Raw genomic sequence first — 20,705 nt, forward strand, 5'->3', positions numbered from 1 at the left:
CTAAAATAACTAAAATATTAACAAATATGGTTTAGGAACTGTATGTAATAGAAAAGATGTCAAGCTTGATAGTCACCGCACCTTGGAAAAACACTGACAGAAAAGGTTTAATTTACATTATGTCAATGGCAGAAATATCTATTTCTGAGAGCACAAGAGTATCTAAATAGGCCTATCTGCAATTTTTGCAGTGAATTCAAGTGCATTAAATAATGCCTTATCATCAGTACTAATGCCATCATGTTGATAAAAGGTACAAAGGATTCTGTCCTGTCTCATCTAAATTATGTTTTAACACCTGTCTCTGAGTTGGCTAATTTGGTTGGGCTAGCATTTATGGAAAAAAATAACATCTGAGAATAATAATGATTATAATAATAATGAAGGGATAGTTCACCCCCAAAAATATTTGTTTTTTGTATTGATTAGTCACCCCACGAAGAACCGGCAGCGGTTCCGGTAGGAGACACAAAGAATCTCCTTTGTATCTCCTACCAGAACCGCTGCCTACCAGTCCGCTGGTCATCAAATTATTGGCTTAGGAATGCGACAAAAACATCCATGAATCAATAATCGATATTGGATATAAAAATAATGATATTGGGGTGAACTATACCTTTAAAGACAATCATGACCATTTGCAAAATCATTATTTTGTGAAAGACTGTAATGCAATACAATGGAATGTTTGACGCCAAACATTCCAGGATGTTCTTGCTACAAATACATCCACCACTACTGGCCTCTCATTACACTGTCCAGACATTGAAGCTCAAATGACCATAGTACAGTACATAATGATAAGGCTAGGCTACACATCTTGCTGAAGTCTTGCTGACTGCCAGAAGTGTCAAACCCTCAAAGCCTGTTGCATAATAGATCATGTGGAACTATGCTGAGGGGGAACAAAGGTGTTGATTTTGGTTGGGTAGCTTTTAGCCAATTGGGAAATGGGGAAACTGGAGATTATCTAGTGAGCAGTGGAGTAAGTGATGTGGAAATGTGAGTACATTTCCCATCTCCCTTCTCACAACATCAGTCACATGTTGTGAGAAGTCAGTTGGACCAGGGTGTGTGAATCTAAAGGGGAGTGTCTGTATTCCACCAATAACATCACAGAGAGTGCTCCTCCTTGAGATTGGTTTGTGTAAGACTTAGTAAGATATGTGCCCCCAGGATGAAGTTTGCATTTTTCATGCACTGATGAAAACAATGAGTTAATCTTCCATGATGGTGGGGACAAAATAAAAGGATGGATTGTAGCTTTTGTCAAGAACAGTTTGCCTCTCCTTCTGATCACAGGCCTGGGAAGTCGTGTCTGCTCCGTATCTCTGGGCAGGGGTATTAAACTGCAGATTTGAAAATGTTTCTTTTCCACGTGACCAGACATTCTTGTGATGACTTTTCTTTAAATTGGTAAATAACAATGAGCAAACACATTTAGGTTAATATTTCATTGCCCAGTACATCAGGATCTTTAACATTATTGATCTGCAATTGATCTGAAGTTGCAATTATTTGATTGGAAATCAGCAGATAAAATGGGCTTGCAGCTACTGTAGGAAGACTCACATTTAGCAGAAAGTGTAGTTATCATGTGAGAGAAGCTGGCTTGATGTGTATATTGATCCTTGTTTGGCAATTTCACTGTATACACACTCCCTGAAAATGTTCAGAGCTCACAGACTTGTTCGTCTTTTAGATCAACTGATGCTTGCATGTCGACCAGTTGTTTTTTAGTCATTTTTTTTGTTCATTATTTACCCAGGGTAGTAGTTGAGCACAAGTGCTCATTTTCAGTAACGCCCTGCACATAGACACACACATTAAAACCTGGGAGCTGATCAGTACAACCACAGTCTTCTACTGTTGGCCAGTGAGCAGTGGCCAACAGTATAAGATTCAGTGTACAAGGGCTGTTCAGCAGTGTTGGGGGGGGGGGGGGGGGATATTCACTTCCTCATCCAGATTTTTCCTGCTGGTCTGGGGAATCAAACCAGGAACCTTCCAGCAACAAGTGCGCTCCTCTAACCTTTAGGCCACTGCTGCTCGTTAACAGTTCAGTGGAGCAGACCCTTATCAAGTTACGTCAGTACCTATTTATGTTTAACACCAGGAGACGGGTCCCTAGCAAACTGCATCACCTCTGTAAAATATTGAAATAATCAAATCTCGTTGTAAAGTTTGCTTTTTGCTTGTCTGAAAATGTGTATGGATACAGGTGAACTGGGCACTAAAACGAAGCGAGCATGGTAGAGAACTGGGTAATAAATCAAAGTGGGCACTGTAGATAACTGGGCACTAAAACTAGGTGGGCACTGGGTACTGGAGAGAATTGGGGACTGAGAGAGATTTGCTGAAAGACTTAACATTATGTGACACCAAATGTTAATAGGCTGAAGTAGCATACAGACAACACATTTTCCTACTGGGCCTACTGAACAAGGGCACATATTCATATTAAACACCAGATTTTTGGGCGCTTTGTTTTGGTGCTACTTTTTGGTTCTACCAACAACATCAGTTCTCAGTCAGAAGTGGATTTTGTGTCTTGTGTGTTAAAAGAACATCAGAAAATCACGCTTCATCCAACAACACGTAATGCTTAATTTAAACAGTTGATTTAGACAACACTGACAAATCTGTTAGTGCTCTTGGACTGTTGTTGGGCCAGTAGAATTTGTCATGGCAGACTATATTATAATGGTGTTCATTTATTTCATTTTGAAAAGAGTAATCATGGGACACAGCAAATGTGATTGAACAGTAGATTATGGACATTGAGGTTATGGTCCCTGGAGCTGGAATACATCAATACAACTTCATACTGCCCCCTAGTGAGGAAGTTATGCTGCACTTGTTTTAGCTGGAGAAGGCAGTCGTCTCATTGAATGATTAATCCACCATTCACTAATCATCAGTTAGATATGACTGGATATTAGTCAATAACTGTATTCCACACCAGAGTGGATAGATTTATAATTTGTTAAGCAATTTTAACATATAATTGCAATTTTGGATTGTACGGATTGATATTTGATTGCAAATTCTTCCAGTATTGTGTTCACTATACTGCCACCACCGCAGCCACTTACTGACTGTAAGATATTACATATCTACAGCATGTACTGTATGTTATATATAGTACCCCCCCCCCAAGGGTCCTCGGACCCCACTTTGAGAACATATGGTGTACAGTAATATTGATTTGGCTACTTGTATGGCTGTTTTCAACATTCAAACAGATAGCTGGATGTACAACGCATGTCCAAAATGTAAGACAAAGATTACAGAAAGGGCAAATGATTGCTACTGTGAAAAGTGCAAAGAGATTACAATCTATAATCATAGATTTGCATTGAAGGTGAAAATATCAGATTCCACAGATGTACAATGGGTGATTTGCTTCGATAACACGGCTGAGATCCTGTTGGGTTACAACGCAGAGAGATTGGTAGAATTAAGAGATACAGATGAGGCTTCTTTCAAACAGATATTCCAAAAGGTAATCTCAACAAAACATATATTTTCTAATAAAGTGAAAGTACAGCCATACAAGAATGAAACTACACCACAAACTACTAAAATATTACCAGAAACCCATGAGTTACTAATAGACTTCCAAATTAGTGAGAGGAACCTATTTCTCTTCTTTCTTTTGAGCACCCTCTTCTTTTCCTCTTTGTATGTATATATGTATATATACATACAATTATATATTTTTTTCTATATTTTTTTTAACGATGCACATCAGAATATGACTTTAATAAAGATTGTTTTCAATAAATGTATTTCTTTTTTGTACTATGATTGGTTGACTCTATTCACATCCTTTGCTCATTACTGTGATTGGTTAGCGAGACGCATGATGAAATTAATAACCTATAAATAGCACCACGCACTTCAAAAAACTTTTTTTTTAAGTGAGCTTCCATCACTGTGATGACCACTGTGATGACCACACCGCCCACTTCACACTGGGTGTGATTTTTCTATTTTCATTCCCATTTCATTACTATCATTATTACTATTTTGCCTTTTTATCTATTTTTTGTTGTTGTTATCCACACTGTTGAGGAATCATTAAGCACAATAATTCAACTGCCTATGCTCATAACAGCTGTATGATATGTATGTTACACCCTCAAACTTTGAAAATGTCTCTGAACTTTTACTTTTTGTTTATGTTTATCCAGTACATGCTGAAGGAATGACTGCAGATTCTACACACATATGATATCCATAAAGTGGTTTTTTTATGTAAAGCTGAAACTAAGAAATGACATCTTCAAATACATCACAGTATCAAAAATAAATCTCAAGTCCTAAATAAATAAACATACAGAATGCAATGAAGCTGTCAAACAAACATGTCTACATCACCAATTGACAAAAAAAAGGTGACAATACCAATATCATCAAATGTAACCGACTCAACAGAGGATTGAACAAGATGAAATTCTAATTAATACCTAATGACATTCCATGCTCAGCACTTCAGAAAAGTTCCAATCACATTTATCGACAATAAATCTTTGTAAACACGGGAGACAGAGCATATGATCTGTGGAGTAGGTAGGTTTACTGCCCTGCAAAAACATAAAGAAAGCACCTATTCATTCCTGAATTTTACTAAGAGAGAGTATCCACGTCCTCTGGTTTATCCTTTGGAGTGGGCCAATACCCAACAATAGTTTACTGATAGAGTCATCTTCAGGTGTGTGGTTGCAGCCCTGCACTCCACTTCGGAGCCTACAGGATAGTAATCTTCGGGAGGACTGTGTCCCTGAACTCGTGGGGCAGTCCGAGGTAACAGTCCAATGTACTGTAAAGTATAATGAAAGTTGTGCCCCAATCTGTACCGTCTACATCAGGGGTCTTCATCATTTTTCAGGCCAAGGACCCCTTAGCTGAGAGAGACATGAAGCAGGGACTCCGACTACATATTGTATAAAACTGTGTTGCAGATTGAACTTTTTCATAGATGGCTTCATAGAAATGTTTGACAGCACTATCATGTTGGATTCATGTTAATGTATATTTTCAGACATTTAACCACTTAAACTTTCAATACTTAGTAAACTTGATCTTTCACTCTGTACTTAATCTGCTTTTTTCACCCTCCACACCAAACCTTTTTGCCAAAAATAGCCGATCTACAAGCTCGTAGATCTGCTATTTTTGGCAAAAGTTCTCCTCAGAATAGGTATGCTAGGGTTCAAGTGGTTAATGTAAAAAAAGACAATCACACACAAAGATTTGGCGGCCCCCCTGTAGTAACTCTGAGGACCCCTTAGGGGTCCCGGACCCCCTGTTGAAGACCCCTGGTCTACATTAAGCGCTGTTAATTCAGTGCCACTGAGCCTTCAGAACACAAGAGTCAGCAGTGTTGGGAGAGATCATCTTCCCAGTCACTGACACTGCCAGCTTTGTCAATGATATGACTACCAGGAGCATATCAAATGATGTTCTGCTCCACTGGATGTTTCACTTCCAGCTTGTCTGTCATCGCTGCTATTTCTGGAATATTGCTCAGCGTTTGTCTCGTCGTTTGTCCATTTCCTTTCGAATTCGAACCTCCAGTGCTGCTCTCATGGCTGAATCCAGGATGTTCGTCTCTGCAACACGTTCCACCACCCTCTCAGGCTTATCTCCCTGAGGTGCAACAGAAGGAAAACATGATATGCTGTACAGAGGTAGAAGTAAACCAGTAAAGTGAGCTTCAAGGATAAAAATAAATAAAAAATAACTTGACATACATAGCCAGAAACATCCTTCAAATTAATGTGCAAACCTTGTGGACAATGAAGGATGTAATAGTGCCAGAATCTGACTGGTAGTCAAGCCAGAATAGTTCAGTTCCATGAGTCTCCGTCTCTGTACTTGACCCACTTTCATTCCACTCTTCAGGCTCAGCACCTATGCCAGGCTCTGACCCATCTGGAAATAAACACACACACACACACACACACACACACACACACACACACACACACACACACACACACACACACACACACACACACACACACACACACACACACACACACACACACACACACACACACACACACACACACACACACACACACACACACACACACACACACACACACACACACACACACACACACACACGTATTAATTTACAGGGAAAAGAATGTAACAAGGTTAGACAGTTCATGGGCACCTAAGGGTACATTATAGCACCTTCTCCTCCACACAGACAAACTGCCTATAACAGCTGAAAGAAACAGAGTAATATTTAGCAAGTTGTTTGGCTTTGCCCTTTGTCATGCCACTCATGGTCAGTTTATATACATGGCCCAGACTTCCAAACATGAGTATGCAGAGTCTACATCTGTACCCAAAGTTTGTTATGATTTCAGGTAACGGTTGTCGTACAAATCAAAAACACAGCCTACTTCTAGAATCAGGACCTCCTTTAGCTCCATAAAGAACCTCTCACTCCGCTATACAGCTCCGAGATGAGGTTCTATGTCGTTACCTTCCAGAATCGGGTATACGTCCGCCAAGGCTCCGCTGTTTACCCTTTTGTATACGTCGTATCCCAAAACTAATGGTAGATTCCAAGCCGCACGGATGTTTAAAGTTTGGAACGGAATGGAAAATTTTAGGAACGGAGCGAAACTACCCATTTAAATCGCTTATTTAGTCAGTCTGTGGCCATGTTTCCCATTCAACCCGGAAAACCCCCCTACGTCCGCTGCCAGTACTGCTCCCGGTTTGGCTACAATGGGAAACATGGCCACAGGCTGACTAAATAAGCGATTTAAATGGGTAGTTTCGCTCCGTTCCTAAAATTTTCCATTCCGTTCCAAACTTTAAACATCCGTGCGGCTTGGAATCTACCATTAGTTTTGGGATACGACGTATACAAAAGGGTAAACAGCGGAGCCTTGGCGGACGTATACCCGATTCTGGAAGGTAACGACATAGAACCTCATCTCGGAGCTGTATAGCGGAGTGAGAGGTTCTTTATGGAGCTAGACCTCCTTGTGACTGGTGTCAACAAAAACAACATCAGGTATATTCGGGATGCTAGCAAAGACAAGTATAATTAAACCATTCTGGTAACACTCTTGAATGTTTAAACATTGCTGCACTGGATGGCATACATTTTTGTACTGCATCAGACACTGTCAACAATACGGTCATGGCAAGCAATGTACAAGTTTTTATAAGCACTACATCCATTTGTGATGTGTGCAATGGATTCTAGACGTTGCTCAGAATCATGATGGTTTAAACATAGAGGACTATGGATGTCAGGATACCAGATTGACAGATTGCACCACCAATAACAGCATTTTTGCACATCGAATGTGAAACTGAATGATCAGCGGAATCAATGCAGGGCGCAGGCCAACTTTCCCTGCAGTCGGAGTCCACACCAATGTTGTTTGGCCTCAGTCTGTTTCATATTAAGCAGAACCCTTCTAGCTGTGTCTTCCTGTAGTCTAATAATGTCCCCTCCCTGGTGGGTGAGAGGCGAACAGCCTTTTTGCATGTAGTTGAAGCACAAAGGGGCGGGGGGCCGGTGGCGGGTGGGGAGAGAGCCTGGCAACGTGAGCTATGTTAGTGCACTGAGTGGCAGTTGGGGCAAACGCAGTCCCCACAACATCATTTACGATTCTGTGCCTATCGGTACATAACTCGGACGGCGCTTAGTCGACTAGCAGACCATCGGCCGGTCGTCGCGGGCACTCGCGCCTGAAGGCGCTCGGGCGCGTCTCCTCGGCCTATCGGCGAAAAAATCTTATCTGCGGTTGTTTTGAAAAAGTAATGTCCCAAGCGGGCATCGAACCCAGACTCCCAGTTGAAGTGGGTTTAAAGTCTAATGATTAGCGAGGTGCGCCACTGAGGCCGATGCTAAGATTGGGTATTCGGGCTGTATTAGAATGTGACGTCCTAACTCTTCTAATGTAGAGGAAAGAAGTCCCCACCCGCGCGACCCGCCCAATAGGGGAAGCCTCGCCCCTGTTCGCGGATGAGAGTAGCCTCCACTACCACACTGGGGTCTGTAATTAATCCATCAGAAATGGGCACTTCTTTGCCCATTTCAACTGGACTTCCTGTCCGATGGCAGAGGTCATGGAAATCCGGCCAATCAGACCCCCTAAGCCCTGCGAGTCCAGTTTTTTTTCCCTGAAAACTAGGAAGGTATTCTGGTCTGCAACAGCCAGGGGGACCTTCCTCCTGCGTCCAGTATGAGCGATGCCCTGGCCATTTCTCTGACAGTGCCATCACACTCCCCCCCCAACACACACACACACACACACACACACACACACACACACACACACACACACACACACACACACACACACACACACACACACACACACACACACACACACACACACACACACACACACACACACACACACACACACACACTCCAAGGGGCTGCTGTCATCAGTGCAAAGATGACAGCAGAGTGGGTTAACCTTACTTCTTCTACGGGGATGGTAAACTTCGATGTCAGGGCGTCGAGGGCGTCTAGGAGTTGTAGTGTGTCTCCTTTGTTGAAGCTCTTTTGCTTGCTTCACTTGCTTCACTTCCTTATCATAGTCATCTCTAAACAGGACAGAGAATTCACCTTTTCTTATTGTCTGGATTGTGCAGTATTATTTGGTACATTGCAGCACAGATATACACCGACACATGATGTCGATGCATTTCTGGAGCAAATCAAATACTGACCTTTTTGTCACAACATTACTGAAACATTAAATTGTTTATTTTAAATAATTAGAATTATAGGATAACTAGATGAGGCCAGCCAGTGCGAGCTTCTACGCGTTGGCATTGTGTGTGCATGTGCAGCAACTCAGTGGTTCTCAGAGTGCGGTCCGTGGACCCCCAGGGGTCCTTGAGAGGGTTCCAGGAGGTCTCCAGCCAAATTAAGTTAGGAACCAAATTGACCCTTATGTGTCTGTAACTCTGAGAGTGTACAAATGTAACCAAATGGACCCATTTTTGTACGCTCTCAGAGTTAAATTAACACTGATGATGATACAGTGTAGATTGGGGGTCCCCGAGATCAAAATGGTATCAAACGGGGGTCCATGGCCTAATGCGCATCAAACTTGGGGGTCCTTGAAATTTAAATGGTTGAGTCCCTGGCATATCTTTTCAAATGGGGGTCCGTGGGCTAATTATGTGTCAATTTGGGGGTCCTTGAGGCGAAAATGTTTAAGAACCACTGGTCTGACTATATCAATTATCACTGAATTTTGACCTCAAATGTAACCCACATTAATACATGTTTAAATTGTGTTAAGAAATATGGTGAGCTTGCTAGTTAGCAGCGTTAGCCAAGAAGACACACACAACAAAAATCACCTTGCTTTCTGGTTCCTTCGAATGTGGTGCAAGAAACCATGGCTCATGTCCAAACGCCCCGATCGTTTGTATTTCTCATCCTGTGCTTCATCGTCCCCTAAAATATCCATCACGACCGATATTTAAACTCTTCTATAATCTTTAACGAACGGTATATATACATGAGTTTATAATTGGTACAGTCTCAGGGCACCCCACACAAAGCAGCACCAAAGAAAGTTGCTGTCCAATTAATAATGCTTCCGGGGTTATAAGAGAAATAACCCTAAGGTGCATGTTATTTTTGTATTCATCCATTTTCATGAACAAATAAGTTACGAATATTCCTTGGCATGAAAATATTTAAACAACATTACACAGCCAGCCCAAAATAAGCAACTATACTTTAGAAACAAGCCCAAAAAACCGCAACCACCACCACCAATATTCACAAGCACTTTACAGAAAGACAATCCCAAAGTCGCTTATAATAAGCGGACATGGCAACACTGTTTCAAACCCCGGGTTGAGTTTTACTCGGACGATATCACTACCGCGAGTTTTCGATGTCCGTCGGTGGAGACATTCTCAAGTAATTTCTGCTTAGAGGTTTTAAGTTTAGTTCTCTAGGATCTATCGATAAGCAACTGTTGCAATGGTGTCTCTGAAGCGACAAAGAGACGTCGAGGTAGACGACGATGATGAGGATGATGAAGAAGAAGGGGGTAAGTTGCACTGACATTACTGGCCTTAAAATGAGAATTAACTTAGCTAGTAAGCTAGTGGTAGCAGCAGGGTGAAGGGACGCTCGATTTGCTCTGCGTTGTGTGCCAGGCGCGTACTTGGCGAACGGCAGTGGTGGAAAGTATCTGAGTACATTTACTTAGTAGTACTGTACTTAAGTACAATTTTGAGGTATTTTTTTTTACTTTACTGGAGTATTTCCAATTTTCTGTACTTTTACTTCGACTCCACTACATCTCAGAGGAAAATATTGTACTTTTACTCCACAACAATTATTTGAAAACTTTAGTTAGTTACTCTGCAGATTCTGATTATTATTACCAAACATACATTAACCACTTCAGCCTACAGTATATACATTTTGGCCATTTTAAAATTGCAGATCTACGAGCTCACAGAGCTCGTAGATCTGCTCATTATTATACATTTGAAAACTTGTGAAATGGGACATTCTGCATAATGAGTACGTTCTAGCTGTAGTATACAACCCTCGTAGACGTATTTATGATTCTGACGTCTTCAATCTACGAGAGTTGTAGGGTTCACGCCCCATGGAGACCTGGACTTTCTGCACTATGCCCCGTAGACACTCCAAACATGTACAAATGTGAAAATAAAGGTGCTTAACCCCAAGCCCCAAATGTTAACTGGCTCTACGGGGTAGTAGTTTAATGTAATAATCCATATCTTTCAATAAAGAAGTGTTTTAATGCCGTCTGTGGCCGATTCTGTCGGAAGTTCCCAATGGGCGGTAGTGATGGGTAGTGACGGGGCGCATCCGGTGAAACCCGGAATTACACTAAATGTAAACAGGAAGTAAACGAGGGTGAAAAAATGGCGTTCGGCCACAGACGGCATTAAAACACTTCTTTATTGAAAGATATGGATTATTACATTAAACTACTACCCCGTAGAGCCAGTTAACATTTGGGGCTTGGGGTTAAGCACCTTTATTTTCACATTTGTACATGTTTGGAGTGTCTACGGGGCATAGTGCAGAACGTCCAGGTCTCCATGGGAAGTGAACCCTACAACTCTCGTAGATTGAAGACGTCAGAATCATAAATACGTCTACGAGGGTTGTATACTACAGGAGCTAATTACGTTCTACTTTTGGTATTTCAAGTACATTTTGATACCAATACTTCTGTACTTTTACTCGAGTACATTTTTAATTCCGGACTTTCACTTGTAACAATAAGATAGCTCCACCTACCCGATACACTAGTATGTGTAATCGAGCATACCAAAGCTACATCTGTTTAGCTAACTGAGTTGGCTGTGTTTTCATCGAACAATTCCGTTTAGTCTCTCATTTTTGTCTAACTTCATGTTCTAGTGGCCATCAAATTAGGCCGAGGACGTGTCGCAGAGGACCGTAGAAGCCGCCACTGTCCTTACCTGGACACTATAAACAGGTATGGTGGAAAATATTGGCCCTAACGTTAGCTTTATGTGGATACAGCATAGGTGGGCACTTGGGACATCTGGGCACCTCGATGTAAAATTGGCTATTTTGTCCAAAATGTGAAGGATTTTTTTTTTTTAATGATCTTAAGTAATGTAAAGTGTACATGATGTGAACATGCACGGTACATCATTATCAGACTTAATTGTTTCCTTCAACTTCATGTTTATGCCCTAAAATGACTGGGTATACAGGTTTTGCAGCAATTGTAGAAATGTTGGACTCTAATTGTCAAATATTTAAGTATTTTCTAATCATATATACTTTAATTTATTATTATATATATATTTTTAACATTTTGGAAAAGAGAGCCAATTTAACACAGAGGTGGCCACTCTTCCTTGGTGCCCATCTATCCTGTTTCCCTTCTACGTTAGTCAGTCTGGTCTTCAGCCTACTAAACTATTGCTGTATTAATTCACAGGAGTGTGCTGGATTTTGACTTTGAGAAGCTATGCTCAATCTCGCTCTCCCACATCAACGTCTATGCCTGTCTCATATGTGGGAAATACTTCCAAGGTATGTATATACAATACTTGATGCTGGACCATAGAATAGATCACATACTGGATTAATATTGTAAACGACTGTTTAATGTTTATATGTCTCTTACAGGTAGAGGCTTGAAGTCTCATGCTTACACACATAGTGTACAGTTCACCCATCACGTGTTCCTCAATTTACACACTCTTAAGTTCTACTGTCTGCCAGACAACTATGAGATCATTGACTCATCACTGGAGGACATCACAGTGAGTGACTGATGAGATGCTCCATTTTATGTTGTGTTTGAAGGTAGTGTAAGTGGTTTTGTTTTTGTTTTTGTTAAAATAAGTGTTGAATAGCTCTACATTCTGATAGTACTCGTTGCTATATAGAGTGTTTGCTCAGTAACAGGGGTCTCCCCGTCCCTCCAGCTCTTGATTAAACATAAAATGCATTTTCAGGTCAGGATTTGATCAAATCAGAGAGAACTCACACTGGACACAGGATAGACAAGTGAATTAACTGGAACACTTAAAAATGTAATCTGATAAATGAGTTCTTTCTCCTGATTGGCTGAAGATTGGCCACCCTCCTGAATAGATATGTTCTCTTTATTAAACAGCTGGAGAGACGCAGAAACCCCTGCTACTGATCAAACACTCTAGCAATGATTACTCATATATCACAATATAGAGCTTTAACCTTTTGACAAAAAAACTGTTTGTTTTAACCAAAAAATATCACTCACCCTACCTTTTTAAGCTATCGATGTTCCGATGCCATTTTATTTTCTTCCCGATCCCATTCCACACCCAACTTGCGTATCGGTCGATACCGAGTACCATTCCGATACCAATCCGTAGCAAAAAAGAAATCGAGGAATAAATAACATTAATAATTAAAAAATAAATAAAAAAGTGCAGCCATAAGTTAGAAAAATAATCATGTCAATAGTACAGCTGAAGTATAAAAACAATAGTGCACCATCATATGAAGCATTCAAAATACAAACTAATTGTTTAATGGGAATTAAATCCCAATATACATTATATGGTATCGGAATGGCATAGATTGGCATACTTAAAGATACCAGCATTTTAGCCATTATCGGCAGCTTTTCCGATACTGGTATCGGAACAACTCTAGTTTAAGCATAGCTGTGGCATCGCATTTTATATGTACTTGTGTAGACTTGAGTCACATACCGTCTGTGTCTGTGTGTCTTTCTTTGTAGTATGTGCTGAAGCCCACATTCACAAAGCCGCACATCTCAGGTTTGGACAAGCAGGGAAGGCTGTATCGTGCCTATGATGGTACCACCTACTTGCCAGGCATTGTAGGGCTTAACAACATCAAGGCCAATGACTACGCAAATGTGGTGTTACAGGTGAGAATGCCATCGATCATGCTGGCCCATATCTGGAACGTGATACCAACTTTTCACATTATACTGACGGGCATCTCCACTGCCGTTCTCCTCATGTTTCTGTTTATCATTCCAAGGCTCTGTCCAATGTTCCTCCACTACGGAACTATTTCCTGGAAGAGGAAAACTACATAGGAATTCGCAGGCCTCCGGGTGACATCATGTTCCTCCTGGTGCAGAGGTTTGGTGAGCTTATGCGCAAACTTTGGAACCCAAGAAACTTCAAGGCCCATGTGTCTCCACATGAGATGTTGCAGGCTGTGGTGCTGTGCAGTAAGAAGAACTTCCAGATCACCAAGCAAGGTGCGCTATATGTTGCTTGTCTGCTAGATAACAGTTTTCGACTGTGCACCTCAGGTCTCAAGAACTGACATTTTAAAGCAAATTGCTATTCAAAAACTGAAAACTCATCATTTTTAGAGTGATCTACTCGGATTCCATTTGCCATGTCTTTTGTATCTTATTTTCCCCAGTCTCTTCATTGATAAAATAATATTGTTGCTATTGGTTGGAAACCTTGTAGCCTATGGCTAAAACATTCCTTTCCTTTTTTGGGGCTTTTTTCTTTATGCCTTTATTGATAGGATAGTAGTAGGTTGACAGGAAATTATGGGGAGAGAGATGGGGAGTGACATGCTGCAAAGGCCGCTGGGATTGCGACTCGAACCCGCAATGCACTGTCAGTTTACTTTGGAGCCTAGGTGCCCGAACCGCTGGCGTAGCGGTCTGGGCACTTTCCTGTTTTATTATTGTTATATATTTTGATTAAAATAGTGAAAATCGCCTTGCATTGAGAGCTGTTGTGACCTTAATTTACCAAATAAATTAATGAATAAAAAGTTGAAATATGGAGATTAGGAGGTTTCTGCCCAACAGTAACGATATGCACATAATAACATGGAAATGCTAATCTTTGAGATGCACTTTTCAAACTTTAACATAATGTTCCCTGCACGGACAGAGCTTGCATTTTCAGCTTTTCATGAATAAAAAACTTTAATAGAGATAAACTAGCCGTTTTTCTATAAGCGCTTTATGCAAGGGTCATGAGCTTAATTCTCACTGATCGTGGAGAGTGCCGAATCTCCTTTTGCTGAAAGAGGGTCCAGGCTGTGCACTGCATTATGAACACTATAAGAAATTTGAAAGAGCAAATAAGAGATGACAAATAGTCAGCAATTGTTTATAAGTTAATTATTCAATATCTACTCATCTCTACTCTACATTCTTAATCAAATTCCTTCTCTCCCTCATCTCACCAGTTGTCATGGCATTTCTTTTAGATGATAATTTTATAATCACAGGAAATTATCTGGCCAAAAATCTCTGATCCTTGTACTATTGGTTGCTTGTAATTTTGGTCATGTAGGAATTAAAGCTAATCCTATAGTTTTTCTTGATCTAAGTTGCTGTGAATAAACGGACAAGCTAAATGCAAACAATGTAATGGGATTAAACAATGTTGATGATGAACTGTTCTGACCTATAGGGGATGCTGTGGACTTCCTATCTTGGTTCTTGAACGCTCTTCATGGTGCTCTTGGAGGCACTAAGAAAAAGCCATGTGAGTGAAAGACGATGTACATCTTGCTGAAAGAACATTTATTTAACCTACACAGAATACTGGTCCTAGAGTAGTTTGAGAATCAAGTTGAAGGATCATTAATGATTTGCTTCTTTGGCAGTAGCCACACTAAATGAATGAGTCATAAGAGCAGACACTATTTGACATGTACACTATATAGTACAAAAACTGACACTATTTGACATTTACATATATAGTACAAAAACGGATTTGTACTCAGCTTTATCGTTGTCAAAACCTTGCTATTGTTGCCATATAAAATGAAAATAATCTCAAGCATCTCTTTTCCTACCATTATAGCAAGCCTTACCAAAGTATTTCAAGGCTCCATGAAGATCTTCTCCAAAAAGCTTCCACACCCAGATTTGGTGAGTTGCTTACTCTTTATTTGTAAATTGATACATGGAATTCAAATAGACAATTCTTTAGAATATATGGAGCCCCTTCAAATTCCCATTAACCTTCAAAATCCTTTTTCTGAGGTAGTCTTTTATTCAGACACCATAACACATGCCCAACCAGCTACAGCAGTTTTCTTTTTTGGGGAGGGGGGCTTTTCTGCCCCCATTTTGATAGAACAGTGTATTGACAGGAAATGGGGAGAGAGTTGGGAATTGACACGCAGCAAATGTCCGCTGGGCCCAGGAATCTAACATGGGACCCGCTGCCAGGCCCCATCAGAGCCTTTATGTGGCATGTGCCTCAACCACTCGGGCATCGGCGCCCCGGCACAAGCAGTTCTAAGTCCTCATCTATACATGTGTAAATTTTCCAGCCACCAGAGGAGAAGGAGGCGTTGCTTCTGCAGGAGGAATACCAGGAAGAGATGTCGGAGTCCACCTTCCTATACTTGACCCTTGACCTCCCAACAGCTCCATTATACAAGGATGAAAAGGAGCAGCTCATCATCCCACAAGTGCCCCTCTTCAGCATCCTGGCCAAATTCAATGGCATTACAGAAAAGGTATGAGATGTACAGATATGTTAATATTCTGTCAACTGTATGATAGTTCAAAGACTAGTTTTATATGGTTATGCTATGAATGCTACAGTATAGTCTTAAAAAGATGGACTTGACAGAAAATAGTAAATGATGAGATTGTTCAAAGCTAGTTTCAAGACCGGCCAATGAGGCGTCTACCTATTTGTCAATGGAATGAACATGTTTCAGTCAGTGAATGGCCCACCCCCACCGCCCGATCGCTGTGCTTGGCTGAGGAAGCACCCAGTTTCACTATCAAATACATCACTATATGGTCTTTAATACAAATTGAGAAAGTGATGCAACAGTAGAGTTTCCTGCAGATGCCAGATTGCTATAACTACAATTATTATGTATCTTATTTTGTATTTGTTAACTGCAGCACTTTATGTATTTTTTTTCTTCAGGAATACAAAACCTACAAAGAGAATTTTCTCAAAAAATTCCAGTTGACCAAACTGCCTCCATATCTCATCTTCTGCATCAAACGATTCACCAAGAACAACTTCTTTGTGGAGAAAAATCCAACCATTGTCAACTTCCCCATTACGTAAGTGTTATTCAAAGTCCAAATGAAAACCATTCTCTATACCAGTGGTTCTCAACCTGGAGGTTTGTTCTGCTGTATCTCTGACATATGTCGCAGTCATGTACTATCTGTTGCAAAATAGTGGGGCAGTCCTTGTCTTTATTTCCAGAGCTTTGGATTAACCTCTGCAGCCTGTCTGCTGATGCGTGGCCAAACTGTTTGTGAAGCTTGAGAAGGACCTTGCGCTTTTCACCTGGGGACATGTTTTCTGTCACGGTCAGGGCTTCATCTTCAGCTGTCGCTGCAAGTATCACGTCATCTTTCATTTTCCTCCTTGTGTTGTCTTCATCTCTTATGTCTACACAGTAGTGTCCTGAGCTAGTGTACTCGAGAGGTATCTGTTGCTTAAACATCACTGCTCTGTCATTTTCAATGTCTAAAACAGTTCCTGCCCTCTTCAGTGATGATTTACTTAGCAGAAGTGGGATATCAACTTCGACCACTTCTGTCTCTATGTAACATTTTGTTTGTCCTATCTTGGCAGGTAGTTTCACTTTCCTGGTAGAATATACTAAATTCCCATCTCCAAAACGAAATGGTCTGCAACTGGAATGTTCTGTCTTCATCAGCTTGTTTGCCTGCTCTTGACTGAGACCATTAACAAAGCTGACAAGCCATTTCTCCCCACACACTGTACGAGTGCATGCTGTGTCTATGATGGCTGATCCCAGGAATTCAGTCATGAAAATCTCAGTCAGACATGCGGTCATTTGTCAACAACGTGATATTGACTTCATCTACATTTTCGTCTTCGGTGAATCTTACTTGTTCGTTCCTCTTGTGGGGGCAGTCCTTGGCCCAATGGAATGTGCTTTGACACACCGCACATCTCGCTTACCGAACTTATCTAATGGATTAGTACCCGGCAGCGGTGACTTCTGTTGAGCACTTTGAAACGTCGTGTTCCTGTTCAAAGTCAATTATGTAGTCCGCCATTGAAACTGAACTGTCCTTTGTTAAACGATCAAACTGGGAATACGCGTCGTAGGCCCGATCCCTTTCCTCTTGCTGAAACACGCCGTCCAGTTTCGCCAATAAAGTCTCCATACCATTATCACGGTCCAAGTCTTCTGCAGGTATTTCCATAGCGATTTCCCTGGCTCTCCCTTCGAGCCCCAACGCCACAGCAAGCGCCTGCTTCTTTTTATCGAGTTCAGTAACTCGCGTCCATATGTTGACTTCATTTTTCCAACACTCGTATGGTCTGGCTTCGTCAAACTTCGGCGGTACCCTATAGTTTGCAGCCATCCTCAAACCATCCTCTGCTACCAATGTTGATCTCGAACTTAATAAACACGACGTTTATTCCTTTTAGCTCAGTTTATTCAATTGTACAGGCAGTGGGACAAAACAACAACACGTTCCCTCCATGTTTGTGATGTGAACCGCAGCGCTCACTGCGCATGCACCTGTGTGGGTCATACCATCAAGTGTATAGTAGAGGGGCAACCTATGTTAACAGTTGTGACCCCCCCTGATGGGTCGGCAAATCATTTGGAGGGATTGCCTTTTGACGTTGAGTCAAGGTTTTATTTTGGTTTACAATATTCACCTGCCATTTTATTAAATCGATCAGCCCCAATGTGTACTGTTTGTTTCTGACACACGAAAGCATAACGGCAGCAAAAACTAAGAGGTATTACACCAAACACCATCACATTGATAAACCAGTGGAGTTTTTCTCAACATAAGAGGTGGAACTGTGGTGCCAAAGTCGGTGGCTACTGGAGCTGCGGAAAGAGGTGTGCATCTATTGTTAGATTAGTGAGGTGTGAAGGAGGTGGATCGTAAGCCATGGCAAAGTGTTTTTTGGGGGTCGCCAGCCAAAAAGTTTGAGAACTGTTGCTCTATACCACTCACCAGTATAACTAGAACTGAACGTTGAGATGACTGGTGAACCAACAGGCTTCATCAACAGTCATTTTCAGTGAACATTAGTGACATAAAGCTACAAATGATGCTTGATACACATGACATTGCATGATGGGCTACAAATTAAAATTGAGCTGGTTGCCAGTGCCACTACTTTAATGACGCCGCGAAACTTAAACCAATCACAATTTCAGAGAAAATTGTTTCACCGTTTCCACGTTCCACTCAATTTCCATTAGCTTAAGCGCTGCCTCAACGACCATGTATGTTACTTTGTTGCCTGTAGTCTGAATGCACAGTCCTTTATTATATTAATGTTTTCAATGTTATCCCTTTATCCCATTATATTTGCTCCGATAGGAATGTAGACCTCCGTGAGTATTTGACTGAAGAAGCCCAGGTAACGGAGAAGCACACAACCTACGACCTGGTCGCCAACGTAGTTCATGATGGGAAGCCCACAGAGGGAGCTTACAGAATACACGTCTTGCATCATGTAGGTGTCAGTTAAATACTGCTGAATTCTTCCCGATATCTCTGGCCACTATTTATAAGCAAAATAATGAAACCTGTGATTAGTGAGGTTCATTGTTTTTTTACAGGCTACTGGAAAATGGTATGAGATGCAGGATTTGCAAGTGACTGATATTCTCCCTCAGATGATCACACTGTCAGAAGCTTACATCCAGGCAAGTTGTACCATATTATACTAGTTTCTGACACTTTGAATTATTTTTTTACTTGCGTCCATTTACGCAATACAATGGTTTAAACTAGTCACACTGGAAAACCAAATTGTCAAATTAGCTAGCTGCTGAGCAGAAATAGAAGTCCAGAGAGATGTTTTTGACTCTACTCTTTCAGAATTGTGCACAATTCCCCTGAACACTGCCTTGTGGTTGGTGGAATTATTTAAGGTCTGGAGAGCTACTCCATTATTCATGTGGATGTTTTCTATTCTCAAATTCAAAGCAGAAGATCTACATGCTGTCTCCAGAGTATTCAAATATTTTGGAAGAGATAGGCTAGTGTGAGACTAATTTAAACTGATGTCTAACTTGTTTTAGGTAGCCCTGTAAACCTTGAACGCTTCATAACTAGGGTATAACATTTGTAACATGTTTATTTCTTGTCCAGATATGGAAAAGAAGAGAGGAGGATGATGACACAAATAGCCACACGGGGGCATAAGTGAGGCTGGGATTTCGGTGAGTGTCCAGAAAGAGCAGACCTGTCCACTGCTGAAAGTGGCCTCAGAATAAGTTTGGCCATAGGAGGGAGACTTGTGGGCAAAGAAAAAAAAAGGATCATGTTTCCATTTTGTCACTGTTATAACTTTTGACTGTCTGTAATTTGCTAAATAAATCGACTCCAAGATACCTACTGGATTCTACATTTTCATTTTAAGGGTTAACATTTGGAAATAATTTAGTAATGAGGTGTAGTTGTCTCCGCCAGGCCGAAAGGCATGGCGAGAGAGTATGTTTTCGCCCCTGTCCGTCCGTGTGTCCTGTCTGTTACCAGCTAATCTCCGGCACCGTTGACCCGGTCGCTGCGAAACTGTGCACACCCACTCCCTGGATGCCAATTCAGAACCTTTTTTCACATGGGCCTGTCATAGCGCCACCAGGAGGCCAATTTGTGCAAAACACATTTTTTGATATTACTCCTACAGATTTTATCCAAACATCACGCAAATCTCTATAGTCATGTGATCAACACGGATCTGTCCGATTTTCCATCTTGATTGGCTTCCAAAGTTTGCAGGATTGGTTCAAATCATCAACGCAGCATGCAATTTCCGTGAAATTGTGCACGCACATTCCCACTAGGCCGAGGAAGAAATGCCACTTGAAAATGTTAAAATCAGCCTCATGGTGGCGCTATAAAAGACCGATTTGCGTTTTTACCCATAACTGCACCGATCTGCGTGAAACTTTGCACGCACTCTCCCTAGAAGCCATGGATAAACCTTTGCCCTGCATTTTTCACATCTGCCTTTTAGAGCGCCACCAGGAGGCTGACTTTTGTAAAACTTTTTTTGCTATTACTCCTTCAAATTCTGTCCGAATCACGGAAATCGGTACACATGATCAAGACGGAAGTGTCCGATATTTCATATTCCATCCTAATTGGCTAACATTGGCTTCCAAAGTCTGCTGGATAGGTCAGTTTCAACAAAATGCCTCAAATCATGAACGCAAC

The 20,705-nt window shown here is 41.2% G+C and overlaps 2 protein-coding genes across 2 annotated transcripts; one reads left to right on the forward strand and one right to left on the reverse strand.

The window, feature by feature from the left end:
• Positions 1 to 4,272: 4,272 nt before the first annotated feature.
• cUnh2orf68 (chromosome Un C2orf68 homolog) lies at positions 4,273 to 9,564 on the reverse strand. The gene is made up of 4 exons (XM_080433166.1): positions 9,370 to 9,564; positions 8,477 to 8,601; positions 5,795 to 5,940; positions 4,273 to 5,655 (listed from the first exon to the last, which is right to left on the reverse strand). Exons 1-4 carry the CDS (start codon positions 9,477 to 9,479, stop codon positions 5,533 to 5,535), a joined length of 504 nt encoding a protein of 167 aa, XP_080289292.1. The 5' UTR covers positions 9,480 to 9,564; the 3' UTR covers positions 4,273 to 5,532.
• Positions 9,565 to 9,899: 335 nt separating this feature from the next.
• On the forward strand, positions 9,900 to 19,883 carry usp39 (ubiquitin specific peptidase 39). The gene is made up of 13 exons (XM_080433181.1): positions 9,900 to 10,073; positions 11,432 to 11,510; positions 11,985 to 12,079; positions 12,176 to 12,312; positions 13,281 to 13,433; positions 13,550 to 13,775; positions 14,962 to 15,036; positions 15,358 to 15,425; positions 15,833 to 16,021; positions 16,447 to 16,589; positions 18,861 to 18,996; positions 19,103 to 19,189; positions 19,638 to 19,883. Exons 1-13 carry the CDS (start codon positions 10,004 to 10,006, stop codon positions 19,689 to 19,691), a joined length of 1,512 nt encoding a protein of 503 aa, XP_080289307.1. The 5' UTR covers positions 9,900 to 10,003; the 3' UTR covers positions 19,692 to 19,883.
• Positions 19,884 to 20,705: the final 822 nt, after the last annotated feature.

This window comes from Gymnoscopelus braueri, assembly GCF_963280865.1.
Source record: "Gymnoscopelus braueri genome assembly, chromosome: 7".
NCBI lineage: Eukaryota > Metazoa > Chordata > Actinopteri > Myctophiformes > Myctophidae > Gymnoscopelus > Gymnoscopelus braueri.

Excerpts from the sequence above, each read along its gene's own strand:
- cUnh2orf68 (XM_080433166.1), bottom strand. The coding sequence starts at position 9,479 with ATGGATATTTTAGGGGACGATGAAGCACAGGATGAGAAATACAAACGA. Across the intron at positions 5,941-8,476 it reads TTACCATCCCCGTAGAAGAA|ATGGGTCAGAGCCTGGCATA; the intron begins GTAAGGTTAACC and ends GTTTATTTCCAG. Across the intron at positions 5,656-5,794 it reads CATCCTTCATTGTCCACAAG|GGAGATAAGCCTGAGAGGGT; the intron begins GTTTGCACATTA and ends GTTGCACCTCAG.
- usp39 (XM_080433181.1), top strand. The coding sequence starts at position 10,004 with ATGGTGTCTCTGAAGCGACAAAGAGACGTCGAGGTAGACGACGATGAT. Across the intron at positions 15,426-15,832 it reads AGCTTCCACACCCAGATTTG|CCACCAGAGGAGAAGGAGGC; the intron begins GTGAGTTGCTTA and ends TAAATTTTCCAG. Across the intron at positions 19,190-19,637 it reads TGTCAGAAGCTTACATCCAG|ATATGGAAAAGAAGAGAGGA; the intron begins GCAAGTTGTACC and ends TTTCTTGTCCAG.